General features: G+C 49.0%; 1 protein-coding gene across 1 annotated transcript; it reads left to right on the top strand.

Annotated features, from left to right (window-relative positions):
* Window positions 1-8477: 8477 nt before the first annotated feature.
* On the top strand, window positions 8478-16885 carry LOC127585414 (lysoplasmalogenase-like protein TMEM86A). The gene is made up of 3 exons (XM_052042838.1): window positions 8478-8705; window positions 11372-11636; window positions 16458-16885. The coding sequence occupies exons 1-3, from the start codon at window positions 8478-8480 to the stop codon at window positions 16883-16885; spliced, it is 921 nt and encodes a 306-aa protein (XP_051898798.1).
* Window positions 16886-25258: the final 8373 nt, after the last annotated feature.

Raw genomic sequence — 25258 nt, 5'->3', positions numbered from 1 at the left:
TCGAACTCAGGACTCTGGAGCTGTGAGGTAGTGGCTCTACGAGCTGTGCCCCTGTGCTGCCCCTAAAGAAAGCTGGTCTGCATTATATGCTGCTCTAGTTGACTCATGAGTGTTGAATGACCTCCATTATAACCACATCAGAAATTCGCACCAGTCTCCCCCACACACATTGCACTCCATCCTCCATTGGGGATCCATCTCCATTAGCTGCCTTCCCTACATGTAACAAAAGCAAGAAAGGCTAGAAGCACTCAGCAGGTCAGGCAGCACCTGTGCAGAGAGAAACAGTTAAAGTTTCAGGTCTGGGACCCTTCATCAGTACTGGGGAAGAGAGAAAGCATGTTAATTTTAGGTAGCAGAGCAGGTCAGGAGAACAAAGGGAATATCTCTGACAGGGTGAGACTAATGTGGCAATTAAAGAGCAGTTAAAACCAAATTAAACGTCATTGTCTGTGTAATGTGCTGCTAATGGTAAGACTAAATGAAAAGAAAAAGTAAAATGGAATAAAAGAAGAAAGGGAAAGAAAGCGTTTTATTGTATCTACCATTGGACAGCTTCCTTTAACTTTCTTCAATGCCACTTACAAAGATGTCACAACCTTACAAGCAAGCTCAAGTATGAGAGTCTGCATGTTTAATGACTTCATCCACTCACTCATCGATTCAACCACTGATACACGTCACATAGCACTCGGTCTAAAACCGTGCCAAAGTTACAGAGCTAGGGCAAGTTCTTCAAAAGATCGACACGCTCACTGACTCCTGAACCCCAGTCCTCAATTTGAAGCTCCTCATGAGGGCTGCCCCCTGCAAATGTTGCACTTTTGCTAACTGGACACTTTTTGGCTCTCCATGGTATTTTATAAGATTTGCTAAAACAATGTGTGTTTGGTTAGCAGAATACGATAAGATAAGATATCTTTATTAGTCACATGTACATCGAAACACACAGTGAAATACATCTTTTGCGTGGAGTGTTCTGGGGGCAGCCCGCAAGTGTTGCCACACTTCTGGCGCCAACATAGCATGCCCACAACTTCCTAACCCGTACGTCTTTGGAATGTGGGAGGAAACCGGAGCACCAGGAGGAAACCCACACAGACACAGGGAGAATGTACAAACTCCTTACAGACAGCGGTGGGAATTGAACCCGGGTCGCTGGCACTGTAATAGTGTTCCGCTAACCGCTACACTACCATGCCTGCCCATAGCTTTCCTGCATAACAATGTTTTGTGTAGATGAATTCTCAGTAATCACATCAAAGTTACTTGCACTGAAAAATATTTCCATTATTGAGCTGAAAGGTTCACACACCTAAACGCTTTACAGTGCCAGCGACCTGGGTTCAATTCTGGCCGCTGTATGTAAGGAGTTTGTACGTTCTCCCCATGTCTGCATGTGTTTCCTCCGGGTGCTCCGGTTTCCTCCCACATTCCAAAGACGTACTGATTAGGAAGTTGTGGGCATGCTATCTTGGCGCCAGAAGCTTGGCAACACTTGCAGGCTGCCCCCAGAACACTCTACGCAAAAGATGCATTTCACTGTGTGTTTCGATGTGCACGTGACTAATAAAGAAATCTTATCATATAGATCAAGTCTGCCAAAGAAAATGAAATCCCTGCAGATGCTGGAAATCTGAAATAAAAACAGAAACTGTTGGAAACATAGAACATAGACCGGTACCGCACAGGAACAGGCCCTTCAGCCCACGATATTGTACTGAACTAATTAAACAAGTAATTAAATGCCTAAATAAACTAATCCCTTCTGCCTACACAATGTCCATATCTTTCCATTCTTTGCACATTTATGTGCCGATCTAAGATCCTCTTAAACCCCTCTATCGTATCTGCTTCCACCCCCACCCTAGGCAGTGTATTCCAGGCACCCACCACACTCTGTGTAAAAGAACTTGCCCCGCACATCTCCGTTGAACTTTCCCCCTCTCACACTAAATACATGCCCTCTAGTTTTAGACATTTCTACCCTAGGAAAAAGATATCGGCTGTCTACTCTATATATGCATCTCATTATTTTATAAATGTATATCAGGTCTCCCCTCAGCCTCTGACACTCCAGAGAAAACATCCCAAGTTTGTCCAACCTCTCCTTATAGCACATGCCCTCTAAATCCAGGCAGAGTCCCAGTAAACCTCCTCTGCACCTTCTCCAAAGTCTCCACATCCTTCCTATAACGGGGCAACCAGAACTCAGCAGGTGAAGCAGTATTTGTGGAAAAAAAAATTTAGTGTTTCAGGTCAAAGACCCTTTGTCAAAGCTGAGCGGTATTTGACCTGAGACGTTAACCCTGTTTCTCTCTCCACAGATGCTGCCCGACCTGCTGAGTGTTTCCAGCATTTTCTGTTTTCACTTGCTTCCAAACTTCAGTCTAAGTAGCCATTTAAGAACAGGAGCAGTCGGAGACCATTCAGCCCCTCAAGCCTCTGCTGCAACCTTAAAAAAGATTGTAGCTGGCGTTCTACCTCGACATTTTCCTGCACTATCCCCATGTCATTCAATTTTCTTAATAACCAGAAATCTATGACTCTCTATTCTGAATGGAATCAAAGACTGAGCCTCCAGAACCCTCCAGGGGAGAGAATTCCAAAGATTCCCCATCGTCTACTCTAACTACTATAAGTACGAGAGGACATGGCTTTAGGATGAAAGGGGAAAGGTTTAGGGGGAACATTAGGTGGAACTTCTTCACTCAGGGAGTGGTGGGAGTGTGGAACGAGCTGTCATCTCTTGTGGTAAATGCGGGCTCAATCTTAAGTTTTATGAGTAAATTGGATAGATACATGGATGGTAGAGGTCTGGAGGGTTATGGACTGGGTGCAGGTCAATGGGACTAGCGGAATAAAGTTTCAGCACAGACTAGAAGGGCTGAATGGCCTGTTTTCTGTGCTGTAGTGTTCTATGGTTCTATGGTCTGTGTGAAGAAATTTCAATGCATTTCATTCCTAAATGGCCTACCCCTAATTCTGAGACTGTGACCAAAGATCTACCTCCACAGCCAGGTAAAACATCCTCCCCACATCTATCCTGTAGAGTTCTGTAAGAATCTTCTCCGCTTCTTCAGATTCTATTCCCGCCAAAACTGTTGGAACCACACTGGAAAGTGCAATGTTCTTGACTGGTAAGGTGGGGTGGGGGAGGTTAAGGGTTGCCCCTCTTCTGGGCTTACGAGCACGCCTGGGTGTCCTTGGAGAGAGAGCACGGGGTATCTGCAGGCACCCTGGGTGAATTCCATGATCAGTGGGTCCCTCAGGGGATCGCGTGTGTCATGAATGGTGTGAACGGGATTCTTATCTGAAGTAGTGCGTTTTGCGGTCGTTTGATTAGCGTTCTCTGCTGTTAGAATCTGTCTGTGTAGTTTTTTTTCTTGTGTCGGTTGCTGTAGTTTTGACTCTGGATGTCATTTTGTAGTGCTTTTAGTCAATAAACATTTGTATGTTCATGAAGAAAATGGGGGTGTTAAGGGTTATGGGGAGAAAGTGGGGGAATGGGGTTGAAAAGATTAATCAGCCATGATTGAATCGTGGAGCAGACTCGATGGGCTGAATGGTCTAATTCTGCTCCTATATCTTATGGTCATGGTCTTGTCTTATGTTCCCTGCCATTTGTGTTTAGCTCAGTATAATGGCCACACTCTACAGCTCATTAAGTTAAACCTTGCAACTCTTTCTTCTTGCAATTCACAGACTGTTGAACCAGTAGCACAATGGTGTAGCTAGTAGAGCCACTGTCTCAGAGTGCCAGGGACCCTGGTTCAATCCTGACCTCGGGTGCTGTCTGTGTGGAGTTTGCATGTTCTCCCTATGACCGCGTGTGTTTCCCCCGGGTGCTCCCGTGCTGGTCGGTGGGTTAATTCACCACTGCCAATTGCCCCTTAGTGTGAGGGTGAACAGTAGAATCTGGGGCAGGTGATGAGAATGTGGGGAGAATAAATAACGGGGTTAATGTAGGAGTGGTGTGAATGGGCGGTTGATGGCCGCGGACTCAGTGAGCTGTATCCCAATGTGCACCCACACACCAAATCATTCCACCGGCTACCCCAGCTCTGTACAGACTCACTCTCCTCCGCAAGAACTGCACTGGTCCTCACCCAATGCGCTCAGCACTCTCTCCCGTACCCAGTCTCACACAGGGACACTCAACAACGCTGCTGATGCCTCAGACTCCTGCTGTGGCCACCAACACCACTGATTCTCAAGTAAGTCTTATTGCTTCAAAGTCTTTATCTTTCTCTACACGGGATCTGTGCTTTAACAGCTTTGTCACCTACTGTGATGTATGTGTGCATCCTCGTTCTAACTACATGTGTCAGGAATGTAATGACACAGAGAGCTGCTGACGTACACACCACACATCTTGTTTCTTAAAGTCTCTCCAATTACATCAAGCCTGCATCATAAAATATCTGTTGTACATATGGGGCATAGGGCGTAAGAGTAAGGGCGTCATGTTGCCGTATATAAAACTTTGGTTAGGTCACACTCAGAGTATTGTGTGTAGTTCTGGTCACTCCTTTACAGGAAGGATGTGGGAGGCTTTGGAGAAGGTGCAGAAGAGGTTCACCAGGATGCTGCCTGGATTAGAGGGTAGGAGCTACAAGGAGATGTTGGACAAACTTGCATTGGAGGCTGAGGAGAGACCTGATAGAAGTTTATAAAATTATGAGAGGCATAGATAGAGTAGACAGTCAGAATCTTTTCCCAGGGTAGAAGTGTAAAATACTAGAGGGCATGTATTTAAAGTGAGAGGGGGCGTGTTTTACACAGAGAGTGGTGGATGCCAGAAACGGGCTGCCAGGGTGGTAGTGGAGGCAGATATGATAGTGGTGTTTAAGAGGCTTTTAGATAGACAGGGAATGGTGGAATATGATCACGTGCAGGCAGAAGAGATTCAGTTTAATTCGGCATTGTGTTCAGCACAGACAATGTGGGCCGAAGGGCCTGTTCTTGTGCCGACCTGTTCTATGATCTATATTTTAAAATGTAATATTCCTTCATTGTCGCTGGTCTAATTCCTGACCCAACACCATTGTAGGAGCACAATTTCCACATGGAGAGAAGCCAGCACCTTTAGGAATAGGCAATAAATCCTGGCGTTATCGGCAGCCGACACCCAGACACAAATGATGCCAATGGACTCTTGATTCATCGTCTATGTTCAATTTGTGCATGACTTCATTGACAAGGGAGTTTGATGCTCCCTTTGATAGAATAGGATTCACTGCAAAAATAGCCACTTAGAAGGAAGGGAGTAAGAATTAGTTAGCAGTACTGCCATTTCCAACTTCAAATCCGGAGGAATAATTTTGAGGCACAGTCACTGTTAGATAGATGGCAGCCAATTTATGCACAGCAAGATCCCACAAGGAATGGTCAGTGAGGGGTGATCAGTGCCCTGGAATCTCCCCTACTGCACCATGAGATCCTTAATATTCATCTGACAGGAGAGACGGAGCCTTGGGCACCTAGATATTGTAGCCAGCTGCCCGCACAGTGGTGCAACAGTCAGCGCCGCTGCCTCGTAGCTCCAGAAACTTGGGTTCGATACTGACCTCGGGTGCTGCCTGTGTGGAGTTTGCACATTCTCCCAGTGACCACGTAGGTTTCCTCCGGGTGCTCCAAGTTTCCTCTCACACCTTAAAGATGTGGGTTGGTCAGTTAATCGGCCGCTGTAAAATTGCCTCTAGTTTGTGGGTGGATTATGTTGATGGGTTTACAGAGAGAGAGAGAGAGAGAGAGAGAAATAGGTTACAGGGAAATAAGAGATGAAACGGGACCCTGCAATTGCTCTTCCGGGAGCCAGTAGGCACGAGGGGGCTGAATGGCCTCCTTCTGTGTCATAAGTACCTGGCGAGGACTTCAGAGGCCTGATAGAAGTTTATAAAATTATGAGAGGCATAAATGGGGTAGACAGTCAGAATCTTTTCCCAGGATAGAACTGTAAAATACTAGAGAGCATGCATTTAAAGTGAGAGGGGGCAAGTGTTTTACACAGAGAGTGGTGGGTGCCTGGAACGGGCTGCCAGGGGTGGTGGTGGAGCCAGATACTATAGTGGTGTTTAAGAGGCTTTTAGATAGACAGGGAATGGCAGATATCCCTGTTCCACTTAGTTTCACAGTCTCCTGAGTCACAAAATCGTGGGTTTAAGCCCTGCTCTAGATACTGCAACCATAAAACCCCAGTGCAGTAATGCTGCACTGTTGGAGATGCCACCTTTTGAGGGAACAATTCAACCACCTGTCCTCTCAGGGAGATTATTTTGCCACTTTACAAAACACCGGTTAGGCTCCACTTGGAGCACTGTGTAAAAGTTCTGGTCCCTGCAGTATAGGAAGGACGTGATGGCATCGGAGATAGTGAAGGGGAGAGTCTCCAGGAAGTTGCCTGGACTGGAGAAACCTTAGTTATGGATGAGTTGGGCCAAAGGCCTGTTTCTGCGCTGTATGACCCCATGACCCTGTGGGGAGAGACCCTAGGGTGCAGCAAAGGAGACTGAGGGGTGACCTGATAGAAGTTAATTAGATATGGGAGGCACTGATAGGGTAGAAAGTCAAAATCTTTTTTCCCATGGCAAGGGTATCAAAAACAAGAGGGTATAAGATATCTTCATTAGTCACATGTACATCGAAACACACAGTGAAATGCATCTTTTGTGTGGAATGTTCTGGGGGCCGCCCGCAAGTGTCGCCACGCTTCCGGCGCCAACATAGCATGCCCACAACTTCCTAACCCATACGTCTTTGGAATGTGGGAGGAAACCGGAGCACCCGGAGGAAACCCACGCAGACACAGGGAGAACGTACAACCTCCTTACAGGCAGCGGCGGGAATTGAACTCGGGTCACTGGCGCTGTAATAGTGTTACGCTAACCACTATGCCACCGTGCCTGCCCTTTTGAAGGTGAGAGGAAGGAGTGTTAAAGGGGATCTGAGGGGTAAATTTTTTTTTACACAAGGAGGTTGGTATCTGTAATGCGCTGCCAGAGGAAGTGGCGGAATCAGATACGTTTAAGAGACGTTGAGACAAACAGGCAAGGCAGGGAAGGATACAGTCCGAATGCAGGCAAATGGGATAAACGTAGATGGGAAAAGCAGTCGGCATGGACATTGAGGGCCGAATGGCCTGTTTCAGAGGTCAAAGCCTAATCAGGGCTTCCATACAGGGGTGGGATTGTTTAGATTGTGGGATCAGGATCTTAGGACGGGTCAGCAGGGAACTGGGATGGGACGTGTTGGCTTTACAGTGATAGGCACCACTTTTTGGTGGGAGGAATGGTCAGCAATTAGGAAGTCAGAGTGTTGGAGCCAGGGGGCATTGGCTGACTCGTGACCAGAGGAGCAACTGACTAGACTAAGGTCAACTGAGGGGTCTCGAGGTGAGGACAGATCAGCCAGCGGGGGAAGGAGGATGGGGACTTAGATTAGCTGCTCCCAGTCTGATGAAGTTTGAGGAAGACCTGGCCACAAACACTCCCAGGGCAAAGACGACCACACCTAACAGTACTGCACATATAGTACAGGGAATGACGTTGCTTGAGGCCCCTCTAACGCAAACTCCCAAGCACGGCTTTCCAGAATGATGTAATCTCAACCAGAAACGACGGCTGTCGAGATTCACGCGGGGGATTACAGCGGCGAGCCATTGAATTTCTCCGCCATCTTTTGTACTGGGAGGAGGAAGTGACTTATATCTTCCCAACAGGACTTCAGAAGAAGGCGGCCCCTCTGGAGGAAACACAGAGGAAGGAGAAAGGCTTGAAAGAGAGAGGTTGAAGGCAGTAACAGGATGGGTGGGACACCGGTGGATTTTGACCCCATCGTGTTGGTTGGCTGTTGGCTACAGATACACCCCACTATCGAACGCAATTTGCAGGTCAAAACTTGGCCGGTGTTTCAGGTGCCTCATTTATCAATGAGTTAAAGATAGTCGGGGAGAAAGTCCATAAACTTTTCCAGATATCAGCGAGATCTCAGGAAGACTGACAGGCAACGAGGGAGGGAGGGAGAGAAAGAGAGAGATATAGAGAGAGAGAGAGAGAGAGAGAGAGAGAGAGAGAGAGAGACAGAGCGGGAGAGGGAGAGGGAGAGAGAGAGAGAGGGAGAAAGAGTGTAAGTAAGAGACCACAGATGGATATTATGGATCATGATTCCCGGAGAGGGAGGAAAAGGTTTGCAAAGGTAAGAGGCATGGATCTAATCTGCACAACAAATTGGTCTTTATCCCATTGCTGTTTGCGGAGTTTTGCTGTGCTGAAATGAGTTACTGTGCTTCCTGGGTTACAGGAGTGACTTTACCCAAGTAATTGTAGCCTTTCTGCCTGGGTTTCCCCAGAGCGTTTTTGCTTGTCCTGAAAGGAGATGCGAAGGGGCACTATAGAAATGCATGTCTTTCTCTAATGAGGCAGTTGGGTGGTTGCTTTGGCCCGCGTGGTGTCCAGCACTTGGCTCCGGAGAGCCTGATGCCGGCCACGCCTCACGTGGCTGCAGGAGAGGCAGGGCACCCGATTTGTCCCACGGACCAACCCAAATCCAACGGTCCGATAATCCAGCAAAACCCAGCCGTTATCGGGAACGCTGGCGTCCATCCCAGAGCGCACTTGTGCGGGAACGCACTGAGCTCTGGATCACTCACCTGGACTACACATGGCCCCACTAGTCCAAGGTCACCGGGCATGGCTCCGCAGTGGGTACCCTGCAGCTCACAGAGTCTACACTACTACACCCAGCACTGTAACCTCCCGTGCAGGCTCCCATGACGAAGCTACTTTTATTGCCTCCAAGAAGGTGATATTGGTATTGGTATGGGTTTATTATTGTCACTTGTACTGAGGTACAGTGAAAAGCTTGTCTTACAAACCGATCGTACAGGTCAATTCATTACACAGTGCAGTTACATTGAGTCAGTACAGAGTGCGTTGAGGTAGTACAGGTAAAAACAATAACAGTACAAAGTGTCACGGCTACAGAGAAAGTGCAGTGCAATAAGGTGCAAGCTCACAACAAGGTAGATCGTGAGGTCATAGTCCATCTCATTGTATAAGGGAACTGTTCAATAGTCTTACCACAGTGGGGTAGAAGCTGTCCTTAAACCTGGTGGTACCTGCCCTCAGGCTCCTACCCGATGGAAGAGGAGAGAAGAGAGAGTGACCCGGGTGGGTGGGGTCTTGGATTATGTTGGCTGCTTCGCCAAGACAGCGAGAGGTAAAGACAGAGTCCAAGGAGGGGAGGCTGGTGTCCGTAATGTGCTGGGCTGTGTCCGCAACTCCCTGGTCCACAAGGTAGTGAGCTACCTTGAACCATTCAGGCAATGTTGGAAGGGGTGAACCTGAAGGGTTTTGGTTACATATGTTTCCCAGTCGGGATGGTGTGCAATTGGAAGGGAACCTCCAGGTGGTGGTGTCCCCCTTGCCCCTGCTGCACTTGCTCTTCCCTCTGCTGGAGGTGACAGTGTTGGGAGGCAGGAGCTGTCACTGGTGCCTTGGAGAGACGCTGCCGTGTTTCACAGGCACTGCAACCTCCTTGTAAATGACGAGAAGTGACTGGTGCAATGTAAAATGAAGGAACAACCCGATCCCCCAGCAGGCAGGGGTGTGGGGCTCGAGCGGTCCGATGGGCCAAAGTGGCTTCTTAAACAGAGTAAACTTCTCCTCCACGCATCACATCATTGTGGTAATTCCCGCCGCCCCCCCCCCCCCCCCCCTCAGAGTCCGTCCTGTCCTGGGCGAGCTGTGTCTGGTATCAACTGGGACGTTGCGGTGGGTCTCAGCATCCTGGGTCTGGTGAAGCTAACTCAAGGCAGTGCTGCTGCCCCAGGTCCCACTGCCCTCCCTGTCAACCAGTTCCCTGTGTGTGTGCACGGTGCACGTGAGCAATGCCCAATATGCATGTTTGTAAGCAGGCGTATGTATGCATGTGTATCTGTGTGTCTACATCTGTGTGTCTGCATCTGTGTGTCTGCATCTGTGTGTCTGCGTCTGCGTCTGTGTGTCTGCGTCTGTGTGCCTGCGTCTGTGTGTCTACATCTGTGTGTCTGCATCTGTGTGTCTGCGTCTGCGTCTGTGTGTCTGCGTCTGTGTGTCTGTGTCTGCGTCTGTGTGTCTGCGTCTGTGTGTCTGCGTCTGCGTCTGTGTGTCTGCGTCTGTGTGTCTACGTCTGTGTGTCTACATCTGTGTGCCTGCATCTCTGTATCTGTGTGTCTGCATCTCTCCAAGTGAGCTGTATGTTTGGGCTTGGTGTACGTGCTTTAGGTATGGATGAGTGTTTGTGGATGTCTGTATATCAGTGTGTCTGTATCTGTGTGTCTGCAAACTCTCCAAGTGAGCTGTATGTTTGGGACTGGTTTATGGGGTGTTATGTTTGTGGGGTGTTTATGTGCCTGTATATATGTATTTACTTACTTGTGTCTGGGGTGTGTGCAAGTTTACAAGTGTGTCTGTCCATGTCTGTGTAAGGAGCATACATTTTATGTTCAAGTGTATGTCACATGTAAGTGTGCTGCTATGTGTAGTGTGTGTATTTGAAAGGATTTGTGAGCAGCTGCTTGTGTGTCTGCATATGTGGTACAAGAGCATGTATGTTTGGATCTGTGTGTGGATATATGTGTATGTATCTGTATATGTGTGTGTAGTATGAGAGCACATATGTTAAGTAATGCCTGCATCTGTGTGTGTATTTGTGTCTGTGTGTATATGTGTGCATGTCTATATACATGCATGTATGAGTGTGTATGCATGTGTGCATATGCATGTGCGTGTATACATGTGCATGTGTGCGTAATAAACAAACCCTGATACAGGGTTTCAGCCCAAAATGTCGACAGTTCCTTCCCCCCCCCCACAGATGCTGCCTGACCTGTTGAGTTCCTCCAGCGTTTTGTGTGTTGCTCCAGATACAAGCATCTGCAGTCCCTTGTGCCTTGCTTGTGTGTATGTACAGTACGTGAGTGTGTGAGTGTGCGTGCGTGTGTGTGTATTTTTTTTACATGGAGAAGACAGAATCAGTATTGGTTGGGTGCCTCCCCTGTCCCAATGGATGAGATAATGGGCAGCAGTTGGTGGACCCATGCACCACATGCACCTGGATCAGTCGACAGGGAGGGGACTGGGACCTAGGGCAGCAGCACTGCCTGCAGCTAGCTTCACCAGACCCCAGGGTTGCTGAGACCCACCGCAACGTCCCAACTGACACCAGGCACAGCTTGCCCAGGACGGCCTCTGATGTGGGCGGGGGGATGCGGGCAGAGCTGTGTCGTCTGAGACCGGGGCTGGGGAACATTCAGTTACAGAAGGGGAATGGGGAATGGCGAGCCCCTTTGACTACCCTTTGGCTATTTCCTTCCCCCCCAACACCACAGGCGAAGAGCGCTGGACCAAAGCTGATTCCCTTCGTGATAAGCTCGTGCATCTACTTTGTGCTGTGGCTGCCCACCTCCAGCCCCTCCTGGTTCAGTGCACTGATCAAGTGTCTACCAGTCCTGTGTCTGGCCTTTTTCATATTGGCGCACGGCTGGAGCGTGGGCACCATCCACCCGTACTCCAAGAAAATCTTCGTCGGCTTCCTCTTCTCAGCCCTCGGAGATGTTTTCCTCACGTGGGGAGACCAAGGGTTCTTCAATCACGGTAAGGATCCAACCCTCGAGGCAGGTGGTCCCAACATTTCTGAGTGTAATCCCACGTACACGCTCAGCGAGGTAGTGCCCACCATCCGATGAGAGGCATGGATAGGGTAGACAGTCAGAATCTTTTTCCCAGGGTAGAAATGTCAAATATTAGAGGACATGTATTTAAGGGAGAGGGAGAAAAGTTTAAAGGAGATGTGCAGGGCAAAAGTTTTTTTTTACAAAGAGTGGTGGATGCCTGGAACGGGCTGCCAGGGGTGGTGGTGGAGGCAGATACGATAGGCGTGTTTAAGAGGCTTTTACATAGAAGCAGCAGTAACAGGTAAACGGATAGGAAAGGTTTAGAGGGATATGGGCCAAATGCAGGCAAATGGGACTAGCTTAGATGGGAATCTTGGTCGGCATGGACCGGTTGGGCTGAAGGGCCTGTTTCCATGCTGTATGTTAATGGACGGCTATGGATCATGTGCAGGCAGAAGAGATATAGTTAAATTTGGCATCATGGTCAGCACAGGCATCGTGGGCCAAAGGGCCTGTTCCTGTGCTCTTCCATGCTCCATGTTCACAGCCCATCCATACATGCCTGATGAAGTCACAGGCCTCTCCTTTTAAGGAGCTGGTGGGGGATGTCCCGGAATTCCCAGGAAACACAGCAAGCCGCTTCACTCCCTCACAATCAGGGGGTTTCCTGTCTTACACTTTAATTTATATAGCGCCTTTCACATGGTGAATCAGCTCCAAAAGGGTTCACTTCGGCAATGGTCTGGACAGTGCCAACAACCCAGGCAAGGGGCCAGGTGTTAGGGAGCCCCGGAGCAGGAGGGAAAGGCGGAGTGGTTAGGGAAGGAAATTCCGGAGGTCCGGGCCCAGGCAGAGGACGGCGCGACCACCGATGGTGAAGCAAGTAAAAGTGGGGGTGATCAAGGGGCCGGGACGAGAGGGGTGTCGAGGGCCGTGGGACAATGATGGACGGTTGTAGGGCTGGAGGTTACAGTAACAGGGAGAGGTGTAGAGCAGAGAGAAGTTAGAGGGCTGCAGGGAATTGCACTGATAGGGAGGCATGTAGGGCCAGAGGAAGGTGCAGAGATAGTGAGGGTGTAGGGCTAGAGGAGGTTGTAGTGTGAGGGAGGTAGGTGTGGAGGGGGTTGCAGTGTCAGGGTATTAGGGGTGTAGGAGGTTACAGTGTGAGGGGTGTAGGGGTGGACAATAGTTTGAGCCTGTGGAAGGAATTGAAACAGTGTTTGCGAGAGAGAGAGAGAGAGAGAGAGTGTGTGTGTGTGTGTGTGTGTGTGTGTGTGTGTGTGTGTGTGTGTGTGTGTGCGCGCGCCTCTCTCTCTCTCTCTCGTGTCTCTCTCATGTGTGTCTCTTGTGTGTATGTGTGTGTCTCGTGTGTGTGTTTATGTCTCTTGTGTGTGTATTTCTTGTGTGTGTGTCTCTTGTGTACGTGTGTGTGTGTGTGTGTGTGTGTGTGTGTGTGTGTGTGTGTCTTTGTGTGTCTCTGTGTGTCTCCACGTGCGTCCGTGTGTTTGCTGCTCCCCTATTTCAGGGTTGTTTGGTTGCTGATTTGCAGAGGAGTTGGTGATGTGGCTCCCTATCTCTGCACCCTCCACCTTTATCTCACTGGACTTGGTGCTTTGCCCCTTACTGTGTCACCCAACTCAGACTTTGAAAAGTGACTCACCTTCCAAGTAGGACAAACTCCACAAGCCAGCTCTGAACTTTCGCCCTCTGCACCTCACTCAATGTTGCTGGTTTTTGTGCAAACACTTTAACTGGTGCACAGCAACAATTGTGCAACCCTAACCCCACAGTAAACATGCCCCACGCCAAAATATTCCCACCCCAAAACCATGCAGGGCATTGGTAGGGTGAACACACTTGGTCTTTTTCCCAGGGTAGGGGAATCTTAAACTTGAGGGAATAGGTTTAAGGCAAGTGGGAAGGACCGAGGGGCAACTTCTTCACGCAGAGGGTGGTGGGTATATGGAACATGCTGCCGGAGGAAGTGGATGAGGCAGGTGCACTAACAAGGTATAAAAGACACCTGGACAGGTACGTGGATAGGAAAGGTTGAGGGAGATGGGCCAAACACGGGCAAATGGGACTAGCATAGATGGGCATCTTGGTCAGCATGGACCAGTTGGGCCGAAGGGCCTGTTTTCATGCTGTATTGCTCTACGACTCCAAAAATGCTCCCCTCCCATAACCACCCCTCCCAAAGCAATAGCTACCAAAACACATGCTCACCTCTACCTCAACCTACTGAAAATAATTAAAACACACACAACTTTCTCTTTCCCCTACGGCATTCTCTATTTCTGTGCTCTCCCAAGCACGTCCAGCCCTCTCCCTGTGGTCTCCCCAACTCTGGTCCATCATCAACTTTAATAGTTTCATCTGAGTCAGAGCTTGTGACCACTTTTAGGACTAGTTTTGAGTTCGGAAGGATGGGGAGGGATCTCACTGAAACCTACTGGATAGAGTGGACGTGAAGAGGATGTTTCCATTATTAGGAGAGTCTAGTATCCAAGGGCACAGCCTCAGAATAAAAGGGATATCCCATTAAGACTGAAATAAGAAGGAATTTCTTCGGCCAGAGGGTGGTGAATCTGTGGAATTCGTTACCACAGAGGGCTGTGGAAGCCAAGTCATTGGTGTACTTAAGGCAGAGATTGATAGGTTCTTGTTTGGTAAGCAGTTAAGGGCCAGAATCAGAATCAGGTTTATTATCAGACTTATTTGATGTGAAATTTGTTGTTTTGCAACAGCGGTATAGTGCAAAGATATAAAATTACTATAAATTTACCCAATTGTAAGCACTGCCTTAAATACACCCAATGACTTGGCCTCCACAGCTGTCCGCGGCAACGAATTCCACAGATTCACCAACTCTGGCTGAAGAAATTCCTCCTCATCACAGTTTAAAAGGGGATGTCCCTTTATTCTGAGGCTGCGCCCTTGGATCCTGGACTCTCCCACTGATGGAAACGTCCTCTCCAAATCCACTATCCAGGCAACCATATCCAACCAATGCTTTCCTCTCCCTCTGGCCGGCAGTGTGCTCACTGACACCGGCCGTTACCTGGGAGCCGACCTCCCCCTGCAGATGTCAGAGGCGAAAGGAGCTCGACAGTTTGGGAAAGGTTTGCTTTGAAGTCCTATCAGCAGCACAGTGGCACAACTAGTAGAGAGACCATCTCACAGTTCCGGAGACCCAAGTTCAAACCTGACCTGTGTGTGGAGTTTGCACGTTTCCTCGTGACCATCTGGGTGCTCCAGTTTCCTCCCACATCCCAAAGGTTTGTAAATTGGCTGCTGTAAATTGCCCCTAGTGTGTGGTGGAATCTGAGGGGAGTTGCTGTGAATGTGAGGAGAATAAAATGGGATTAATGTAGGATTAGTGAATATGGTGGTTGATAGTCGGCATGGACAAGATGGGCTGAAGGGCCAGTTTCCATGCTGTATGTCTCATCAAAGGTAAAACTTACTCAACAGCACCACACTGTGGCTGCTGGTTATACAGCAAGGATAGACTGAAGATGTGAAATCAATCAAGCTGCCCCATGAAATTCCTTGGAAACACGAGACTGCAGATGCTGAATGTGGAGCAACAAACAACCTGCTGGAGGAACTCAGCAGGTCGAGCAGCATCTGTGGGAGGTCTCACCTCTCCACTCTCAGTCCTGACGCAGGGTTTCGACCCAAAACATCAACAATTCCTTTCCTCCCACAGATGCTGCTCATCCCGCTGAGTTCCTCCAGTAGATTGTTTGTTGCTTATGAAATTCATGGACACTATTGGTATGCTGGTGGGCATTTTGAGGCAGTTCTGAGGTGATATGGAAATGAAAATTTCTTTTTTCTTCATCTTCTCATGTGTCCCTAAGTTGGAGACTACTTTAAACCTACAATTGTTACCCATTGCCTCTCTCCATAACTTCCTCCTGACCTCACAACTTTCTCTATAGCTGTAACCAACTCACGTCTCTATCGTTCTTTGTAACAAATACATTTGGAGATGCACAGGAGGCCAGAATTGCGGGAACAGACAGAACTGAGGAGTCTGCAGAGATAGGGGAGGCTGTATGGTCTGGAGGGAGTCACAGAGATAAGGAGAGGTGTAGAGGTAGGAGACTAGTTAAAGAGACGGGGTAGAACATGAGGGCTGTGGGTGGTTACTGCGACAAGGAAGGTCGTAGGGTTGTAGGTTGCGGAGATGGGGAGGTGTAAACGTATGTGGAAGGTTATAGACGGTGAGATGCAAGGGTTTTTGATGGTTACTTTGATAGGGAAGGAAGGAGATGGAGAGAACTGGTTCAGGGATAGGGAGGGGTCACAGAGATGGGGAGCGATGCTGGGGCCAGATGTGGTACATAATGGTGTAGAGGCAGGGGGTGGTCACAGAGATGGGGAGGGGTGTGGGGGCTGGAGGAGGTTACGTAGATAGCAGAATGTGGGGGCTGGTGTGGGTAACAGAGGTAGGGAGAGATGTGCTGGGGGTTGCAGAGAGTGTGTGTGCGGCTGCAGGAGGTTTCGGAGCTGGGGGGGGGTGTGTAGGGACCGGAGGGGGTTACAGAGGTAGGGAGAGGTTGGAGGGGGTTACAGAGGTAGGGAGTGATGGAGGGGGTTTACAGAGGGAGGGGTGTAGGGGCCAGAGGGGGTCACAGAGGGAGGGAGAGGTGAGGTTGGAGGGCGGTGACTGAGAATACAAGGAGGTTGGGGTGGTGGGGGTGACAAGGACGGGTGGGGGGGTTTGATTGGGAGGGTGCACACCCTTGGGTCGTTTCCCTCGGTGACTGTGAAGACGCCATCTTCCCTGCAGGGGTGCTGACGTTTGGGATTGGACATGTCTTCTACATGGTGGCGTTCGGACTGCACCCACTGAGGTTGGGCGTGGCCCTGGTGCTGCTCCTGCTGGGAGCTGCCCTGTACACCGTCATCTACCAGTGCGTGGACGGACCCACCCTCTACGCCCTGGGGGGCTACAGCATCACGCTGACGCTGATGAGCTGGCGCGCCATCGCCCGAGCCCGCTGCTCGGGGTACGAGCGGACCTGGGGGTCCCTGTGTACAGCGGCCGGGGCTGTGATCTTCATCGTCTCCGACTTCATGCTGGCCGTGGACAGGTTCTGCGTCCCCCTGCCCCACGCCCGTCTCACCGTCATGTCCACCTACTACCTGGCACAGATGCTCATCTCCCTCTCGGTCCTCGACCACACTGACCGGGACAGTCTGTGGAAGATGCATTAAAGACGTTACTGTAACCAGATCACTGGCAGCAGAAGAGAATGGTTGATACTAATTAAACCTCTGTCCTGAAGCTCTCTCTCTCTCTCTCTGGGGTTCATAGCAGCGTACAGCACAGAACCAGGCCTTCAGTTCACCCTGTCCGTGCTGACCATGATGCCTATCTATGCTAATCCCATGTCCCCGCATTAGGCCCACGTCCCTCTACACCGTTATCCAAGTACTTGTCCAAGTGCCTTTTAGACATTGTAACTGTATCTGCCTCCACCACTTCCTCTGGCAGCTCGTTCCAGATCTTCACCACCTACCGTGTGAAAAATGTACCCTTCACGTCCCCTTTAAATTTTTTTCCTCTCACCTTAAATCTGTGCCCTCTCATTCTAGACTCTGCTGGCCTGGGCGAAAAACTCTAATCTCATGCCCCTCATAATTTTATAGACCTTCATAAGGTCATCCCTCAGCCTCCTACGTTCTAGCAAGAATAATCCTACCCGAAGTCTCCTTATAACTACGGCCCTCCATTCCAGGCAACATCCTCTTCTGCACTCTCTCTACTGCTGGCGAATCATCCTGGCGTGTCTCTTCTGCACTCTCTCTAATGCTGCTGCATCCTTCCTGTAGTGTGGTGACCCGAACCATACACAATACTCAAAATGCAGTCAAACCAATGTTTGTACAGCTGTAACATGTCCCATCTCCAATACTCAATGCCCCAACCTATGAAGGAGAGTATATCAAATGCCTTCACTACCTTACCCACCTGTGTCACCACTTTGAGGGAGCTATGGACCTGCAGCTCGAGGTCTCTGTACATCAACGCTCATAAGGTCCCTGCCATTTTTCCTGTATGTCCTACCAGAATTTGACATCCCAAAATGCCTTACCTCACACTTGTCTTGATTAAATTCCATCTGCCACCACTCTGCCCAACTTTCCAACCGATCCATGCCCTGCGGTGTCCTTAGACAACCTGCTGCACTATCTACAACTCTACCAATCATTGTCTCATCTGCAGATGTACTAATCAGACCACTTGTATTCTCATCCATGTCATTTATTCATATTATGAACAACAAAGGTTCCAGCACTGATCCCTGTGGTGCACCACTGCTTATAGGCTTCCAGTCAGAAAAACATCCATCACTGCCCTCTGCCTCCTTCGCCAAGCCAGTTTTGGATCCTGTTTGCCGAAGCACCTCAGATCCCTTATGCTTTAACCTTCCGGACCAGCCTACTGTGAAGGACCGTGTCAAAAGCGTTACTGAAGTCCATATAAACCATGTCTACCACACTGCCTTCATCAATTGTACCCACTGCATGATTTTCCCTGCACAAAACCATCCTCCTAGTCAGACCCTGTCTTTCCAAGTGAACATAAATCCTGTCCCTCAGAATCTTCTCCAACTACTTCCCCACCACTGATATAAGGCTCACCGGTCTGGTTTCCGAGCTTAGCTACTGTGCTTTTTGAACAAGAGCACAGTATTAGCTATCGTCCTGGCCCCTGACCCAGATGTAAACATCAGAGCCCCAGTAATCCTCTCCCTTGCTTCACTTAGCATCCTAAGATAGATCCTCCGGGATTTATCCACCCTAATGAGCTCCAATATTTCCAACGTTTCCTCCTTCCTACGCAGACATTATTCAGAATATCGGTGTACCCCTCACTTAACTCCACATCCTTCTCACCAGTGAATATCAATGAGAAGTATTCACTTAGGACCTCGCTTGTATCCCCTGTCTCCACACACAGATTACTCTCTGAGGGGGAACCTACTCTTTCCTTAGCTACCTCCAATATAAAACGTTTTAGGATTCTCCTTAATCCTACTTGCCAAGGTCATTTCATGGCCCCTTTTATCCTCCTAACTTCTTAAGTTCTCTCCTATATCCCCAATAAATCTCAGGTGACTTGTTCAATACCAGTTTCCTATACCTGCTATACGCTTGCTTCGTTTCCCTGATCAAACCTCCTTTGTTAACCAAGGTTCCCCAGTCTACATTTTATAGCTGACCATGGGTCCGACACACATCCCTCCAGGGACAAAGGGTTAGTTATGTGGTTTGTCCCCAGTGATGTTGCGCATTGGGTTAACGAGGGATTAATTGATATCGATCAACATAAAAGAAAACCAACCCCATTCAGGAGACACAAGAGATTCTGCGGATACTGGAAATCTGGAGCAACACACAGAATGCTGGAGGAACTCAGCGGGTCAGGCAGCATCTACAGAGGGAAATGAACAGTCGACGTTTCGGGCCAAGATCCTTCATCAGGACCGGAAAGAAAGAGGGCAGAAGCCAGAATAAAAGGCTGGGGTGGTAGGAGCACAAGCTGGCGGGTGATAGGTGAATCCAAGTGGAGGGGGGGGGGGGGGGGGGGCGGGGAAGGTAGGTGGGTGCGGGGGCGGGGTGGGGGGGGAATGATGGGAGAAGCTGGGAGGTGATAGGTGGAAGAGGCAAAGGGATGAAGGAAAAGACGATGATGCTGGGCCAGGATGCTGCCTGGTCTGCTGAGTTCCTCCAGCATCGTCGTGTTTTTCCTCCAGATTCCAGCATCTGCAGTCCTTTTGTTTCTCTAAAGGGCTGAAGAAGATGGAGAGGACAGTGGACCATGGAATAAAGGGAAGGAGGTGGGGGACCAAAGGGAGGGAGGTGTGGGTGATGGGCGTAACTTCCATCCTACCTTACCTCCCATGTGTTCCATTCAGGAACTGACTCCACCCTCCCACCTGGCAGGACCCAATGAAGTGGCTTGACACTGGCCACACCCACTAAACTGGTCAATCCCACAAACCAGCCACACCCACCAATCTGGCCACACCCACCAATCTGGCCGCACCCACCAATCTGGCCGCACCCACCAATCTGGCCGCACCCACCAATCTGGCCGCACCCACCAATCTGGCCGCACCCACCAATCTGGCCACACCCACCAATCTGGCCGCACCCACCAATCTGGCCACACCCACCAATCTGGCCACACCCACCAATTGAGCCAACCCATTAAACTGACCAATCCACCATTGGCCACACCCACCAAACTGGCCATGCCACAGCTTCCACACCCTCAGTACTGTGCATCCAACAATGCAGCACCTCCTCAGTACTGCATATCCAACAGTGCAGCACTCCCTCAGTACTGCATATCCAACAGTGCAGCACTCCCTCAGTACTGCATATCCAACAGTGCAGCACTCCCTCATCATCACAGATGAAACTGGACTCTTGACAACTTGCAATCTTCATTTACTTGTGCACAAAGATCACAGCACACTCCCAATCACCAAACTACTCTCAAACTTCTGTTCAGAATTGTCAATTTTATACAGACATTGACCAATTGAAATCGTGCACACTTTTTATTTGCGTACATTGAATAAAAATCACCAATCACGATACATTCCTACAGGCATCAATAATCAATAAAATCTGCATGCTACTCAATCCTTTATTTGCATTTAATTTGATCAAAAGTGGCCAATTATACCTCAGTTTTAGTACAGAGTAATTATCTGATCATTTCTGTGTGCTTTCCAACGTTTCATAAGCATCTTTACCTTGTCTGGTCTGCAGAGTCTGCTCATGTCCTTGGTATTTCATACTGTTCAAAGAGGAGTTTATTCTCTCAAGGAGCTTGTTCTGTACAGCTGCACACTATGTTAACCCTTGCCATGCCACAGCTTCCACACTTCCCCCTTTTTAATCCTAAAAAGGACGAGGTGACCTTTCACCAAGGTTCAATGACACAGAGTCTACAGAACTCCACAATAACTCTGTCAGGGGTGGTTGGTTGTTGGATCATGATGGAAGCGGCTGTTCTTTGAGCACAGAGTGATCTCAAGCAAGAGATTAAAATGACCACCACAACCAGCAGAAAGAAGGCCCCCAATGCCCCCTGTACAATGGAGCTGCCCCAACCCCCGTAGCTGGGACTGAAGCCAGCTGAAAGGCTCCCAAGGAGAAGGAGGGGTTCTCTGTAACCCTCTGCCCAATTTTTCTGACCTTGTGGATACGTGCAGCCAGATCAGTGATGTTTTCGGGTGAATCGGGAATGCACGTGCAACACTCCCCGGCCAATAATAGCACAAGCGCCGCCTTGCTTGGCCAATGGGAGGTCTAACACTAACCAGTTCTGAAGTTCCACAATGTAAATCGCTACCATCTCGGCTGCAGTGCCTTTAATGGCCTAGCTCGTGTCATGTATCACCTGGGCTGTCTCATCAGCCGATTTTCCCATTGCTGAGGCCATGTTGATGTTTATTACAAGCAAGTCCTGCAGGTCCCCAAAATGGGGCTGCTTTTATCCAGAACCGTTCGGTTTCCGTGATAGCCCTTTGATGGTGGCCTTGCACGGCTGGAAGTAGAGAGCGCGATTGCAGGCGGTACGTATATGGTAGCACGTAGGCCAGGTAACAGCAACCTTTCCACTCTATCGGCAACCATAGACATGCATTGATGCCGCACACCCCGTACGTCCCATTAATGGTCGGGGTGGCGCAGTAGCCTGTGTGTTATTGAATATACATACACTAATGTCTACCAGAGTAGTACCTTCCCGCTGGCAAATACACTCCTCACCTTCCCTCCATCCCAGCAGGGTCAAAGACAGTGGTGAGAAGGTCCTGTTATACCAAGGCAGGTAGCACCCATCAAAGTTGGTATTTACTCTCTGAGGGATGGTATATATCTCTCTTTCAGATGCTTGATGATCCTACCTCATCTCCTAAAACTGCTAGCCTTGGGGTTCATTGATCCTTCCCCAGTTCCCTCCCCGACTACTAGACGTCGCTCTTTTTACCTAGTCTTATTGTTGAAATGGCACCAATTCAGAAAAAGTAAAGGGCACGGGAATGAAGGGCACGGGAATGAAGGGAACGCTCCCAGCTGAATGCCTGGATCCGCCAGTACATATCCAGCAACTCAGCTGATTGGAACACAGAGCACATTCATAACTAAGACGTAGAAAGTTGTTGTAATGCAGTTCCGCACTTAAGCAGGGAGCATGCAGACAGAATATCCACAATCTGAGACCCATAATGGCTACTTCAAGGCCGTGAATGACCAGATGATTCAGTTACTTAGTCCCTGCCCTCGGGGTATTTCTTGCCACCGGTTCCCTGGGCCGGTGGCGCAGCAGGTTCGACATGCGATGTGTAGACCCAAGTCGCTTTCCCCTGGACCTTCACCGCAGATGCACGGCCAATAACACTTGATATGGACCTTCCCACCAGGGTTCAAGGCAATTCTTCCATCGATAGGATCTCAGGAATACCCAATCTCCGGGCTGGTAGGTACGACACTCTGTAGTCATTACGACCTTCTGAGCTTCAACTACCTGTTGATGGAAGCTTTTAAGATTTGCATTAGTGCCACGCAACACAGCGACGTGCTTTCCCTCATGGGATGGATGTCCATCTGTTTGACAGAGAGGGGATGGGCGACCGGCAAGCACATGGGACGTCCCAGCACTACCTCGTGTGGAGACAGGCTCAGAGCACAGCGCATTGCCATGACAACCAGTGGAAGCACCTCCGGCCACTTTAATCCTGTTTCCTCGCGCAACTTAGCCAGTCTGTTTCTCAGGACTCCGATCTGTCGCCTGACCGCCCCAGTCGATTGTGGGTGGTACGGGCAAGTGAAGTGATGTTTACACTGTAAAGCTTCTGTCAGTTCCAGTACCACCTTGCCTGGAAAGTGTGGGCCATTGTCACTTGAAATCTTCTCAGGGATTCCAAACCTAGGAATAAATTCTCGTAATAAAAGTTTAGCAACAGTTACAGCATCATTTCTACAAGATGGATACCCATCGAGAAAACAAACACACAATAATGGCCTATTTATGCTCCTTTGTCTTGTGATCTTGTGATAACAAGTACATAGTTATAACCCATACATTTAGGCAACTGTATGGAGTCCATTTGGAGGTGTACAAAGAGCCCCAGGGTGAGGGCCCAGCGGCGGCGGACCAGAGGTGTCTTTCCTGGATTTGGTTTCTGGCGAATCATGCAATTCACCACCGCTTTTCCTGCTATGGTCCGGGATCCCGGTGCATCCTCTCGTCCCCGATTATACCTATCTTTGCCCCCCCCCAAGCGTCAAATTGTGTCCCATGCGGGCAAGCCAGAAGGGGAGCAGAGGGCGCGATGGGACCAGAGGTCTTAGGAGTCTCACGCACAGTGTGCTTTAGTCCACAAGGTCTTTCCAGCCTCTGATGCGTCACACTGTGATTGTATGAGTTTGTCAACAGAATGGGGGAGAGCGTTGGCAGCCGGAACACATTGGGGCACCACGTGCCCATAAGAGGCCTCTGCTGCTGCCTTGGCAACGGAGTCAGCCTGTTTATTACCTTCAGACATTTCGTCACTTCCATTTGTATGAGGCATACATTTTGTGAGCAATTTTGGGCCCAGTATCTAAGAAAGGATGTGCTGAGTCCAGAGGAGGTTTACAAGAATGACCCCGGAGATGAAAGGGTTAACGTATGAGGAGCATTTGATGGCCCTGGGCTTGTACTCGATAGAGTTCAGAAGGATGATGGGGGAATCTCATTGAAGCCGACCGAACATTGAAAGGTCCGGATAGAGTGGATGTGGAGAGTATGTTTCCAGGATGGGAGAATCAGGGACCAGAGGGCACAGTTGCAGAATAAAAGGATGTCCCCATAGAACAGAGATGAGGAGGAATTTCTTGAACATTAGAACATAAGAAATAGGAGCAGGAGTCGGCCATCTGGCCTGTCGAGCCTGCTCCGTCATTCAATAAGATCATGGCTGATCTGGCCGTGGACTCAGATCCACCTACCTGACTTTTCCCCATTAATTTCCCTACTGTGCAAAAATCTATCTAACTGTGTCTTAAATATATTTAATGAGGTAGCCTCTACTGCTTCCCTGGGCAGAGAATTCCACAGATTCACTACTGTCTTGGAAAAGCAGTTTCTCCTCATCTCTGTCCTAAATCTATTCCCCTGAATTTTGAGGCTATGTCACCTGGTTCTAGTCTCACCTACCAGTGGAAACAACCTTCCTGCCTCTATCTTATCTATCCCTTACATAATTTTATATATTTCTATAAGATCCCCTCTCATTCTTCTGAATTCCAGTGAGGATAGTCCCAGGCGACTCAATCTCTCCTCATAGACTAACCCCCTCATCTCCGGAATCAACCTGGTGAACCTCCTTGCACCGCCTCCAAAGCCTATATATCTTTCCTTGTAAGGAGACCAGAACTGCAGGCCGTACTCCAGGTGCAGCCTCACCAGTACCCTGTACAGTTGCAGCATAACCTCCCTGCTCTTAAATTCAATCCCTCCAGCAACGAAGGCCAACATTCCATTTGCCTTCTTGATAACCTGTTGTACCTGCAAATCAACCTTTTGCGATTCATGCACAAGCACTCCCAAGTCCCTCTGCACAACAACATGCTGCAATCTTTCACCATTTAAATAATGATCTGATCTTTCCAAAGTGGGTGACCTAGCATTTACCAACATTGTACTCCATCTGCCAGACCCTTGCCCACTCACTTAGCCTATCTATATCTCTGCATCCTCTGCACAATTTGTTTTTCAACTCAATTTAGTGTCATCGGCAAACTGATATACACTGCACTGGGTCCCCTCTTCCAAATCGTTAATGTATATCATGAACAGTTGTGGGCCCAGCACCGACCCCTGCGGCACCCCACTCACCACTGATTGCCAACCAGAGAAATACCCATTTATTGCAACTCTCTGCCTTCTATTGGTTAACCAATCCTCTATCCATGCTAATACATTACCTCCAAGACTTATGGATAAGTCTTTTATGCTGCATTTTATTGAACGCCTTCTGGAAATCCAAGTATACAACATCCACCTGCTCCCCTCTATCCACTGCGCTCATTATATCCTCAAAGAACTCCAGTAATTTTGTCAAACAGGACTTGCCCTTCCTGAATCCATGCTGCGTCTGCCTGATGGAACCACTTCTATCCAGATGTCTCACTATTTCTACCTTAATGATATCTTTAAGCATTTTCCCAACGACAGATGTTAAGCTAACTGGCCTTTAGTTACCTGATGGTGGTGAATCTGTAGAATTCATTGCCACAGACAGCTGTGGAGGCCAAGTCATTGGGTATATTTAAAGCGGAGGCTGATAGGCTCTTGATTAGTAAGGATGTCAAAGGTTACGGGGAGAAGGCAGCAGAATGGGGTTGAGAGGGAAACATAAATCAGCCATGATCGAATGGCGGAGGCATTCTGCCATGTGGATGGCCTAATACTGCTCCTATGTCTTATGGTCTTATATTTAATAACAGCAATTGCAGAAGGCAATTGAATAGCAGAAAGGATTTCTGGTGTTGTAACTGCCTCTGACAATGTCGCAAAAC

The sequence above is a fragment of the Pristis pectinata genome, chromosome 33, assembly GCF_009764475.1.
Source record: "Pristis pectinata isolate sPriPec2 chromosome 33, sPriPec2.1.pri, whole genome shotgun sequence".
NCBI classification, from domain to species: Eukaryota; Metazoa; Chordata; class Chondrichthyes; order Rhinopristiformes; family Pristidae; genus Pristis; species Pristis pectinata.
This window is presented reverse-complemented; position numbering and strand designations above follow the sequence as displayed.

What these genes read in the sequence shown, in the direction of transcription:
- LOC127585414 (XM_052042838.1), top strand. Translation starts at nt 8,478, where the DNA reads ATGCCGGCCACGCCTCACGTGGCTGCAGGAGAGGCAGGGCACCCGATT. An exon ending in CGGGCATGGCTCCGCAGTGG is followed by an intron (nt 8,706 to 11,371) that starts GTACCCTGCAGC and finishes CCAACACCACAG; the next exon opens with GCGAAGAGCGCTGGACCAAA. An exon ending in CCAAGGGTTCTTCAATCACG is followed by an intron (nt 11,637 to 16,457) that starts GTAAGGATCCAA and finishes TCTTCCCTGCAG; the next exon opens with GGGTGCTGACGTTTGGGATT.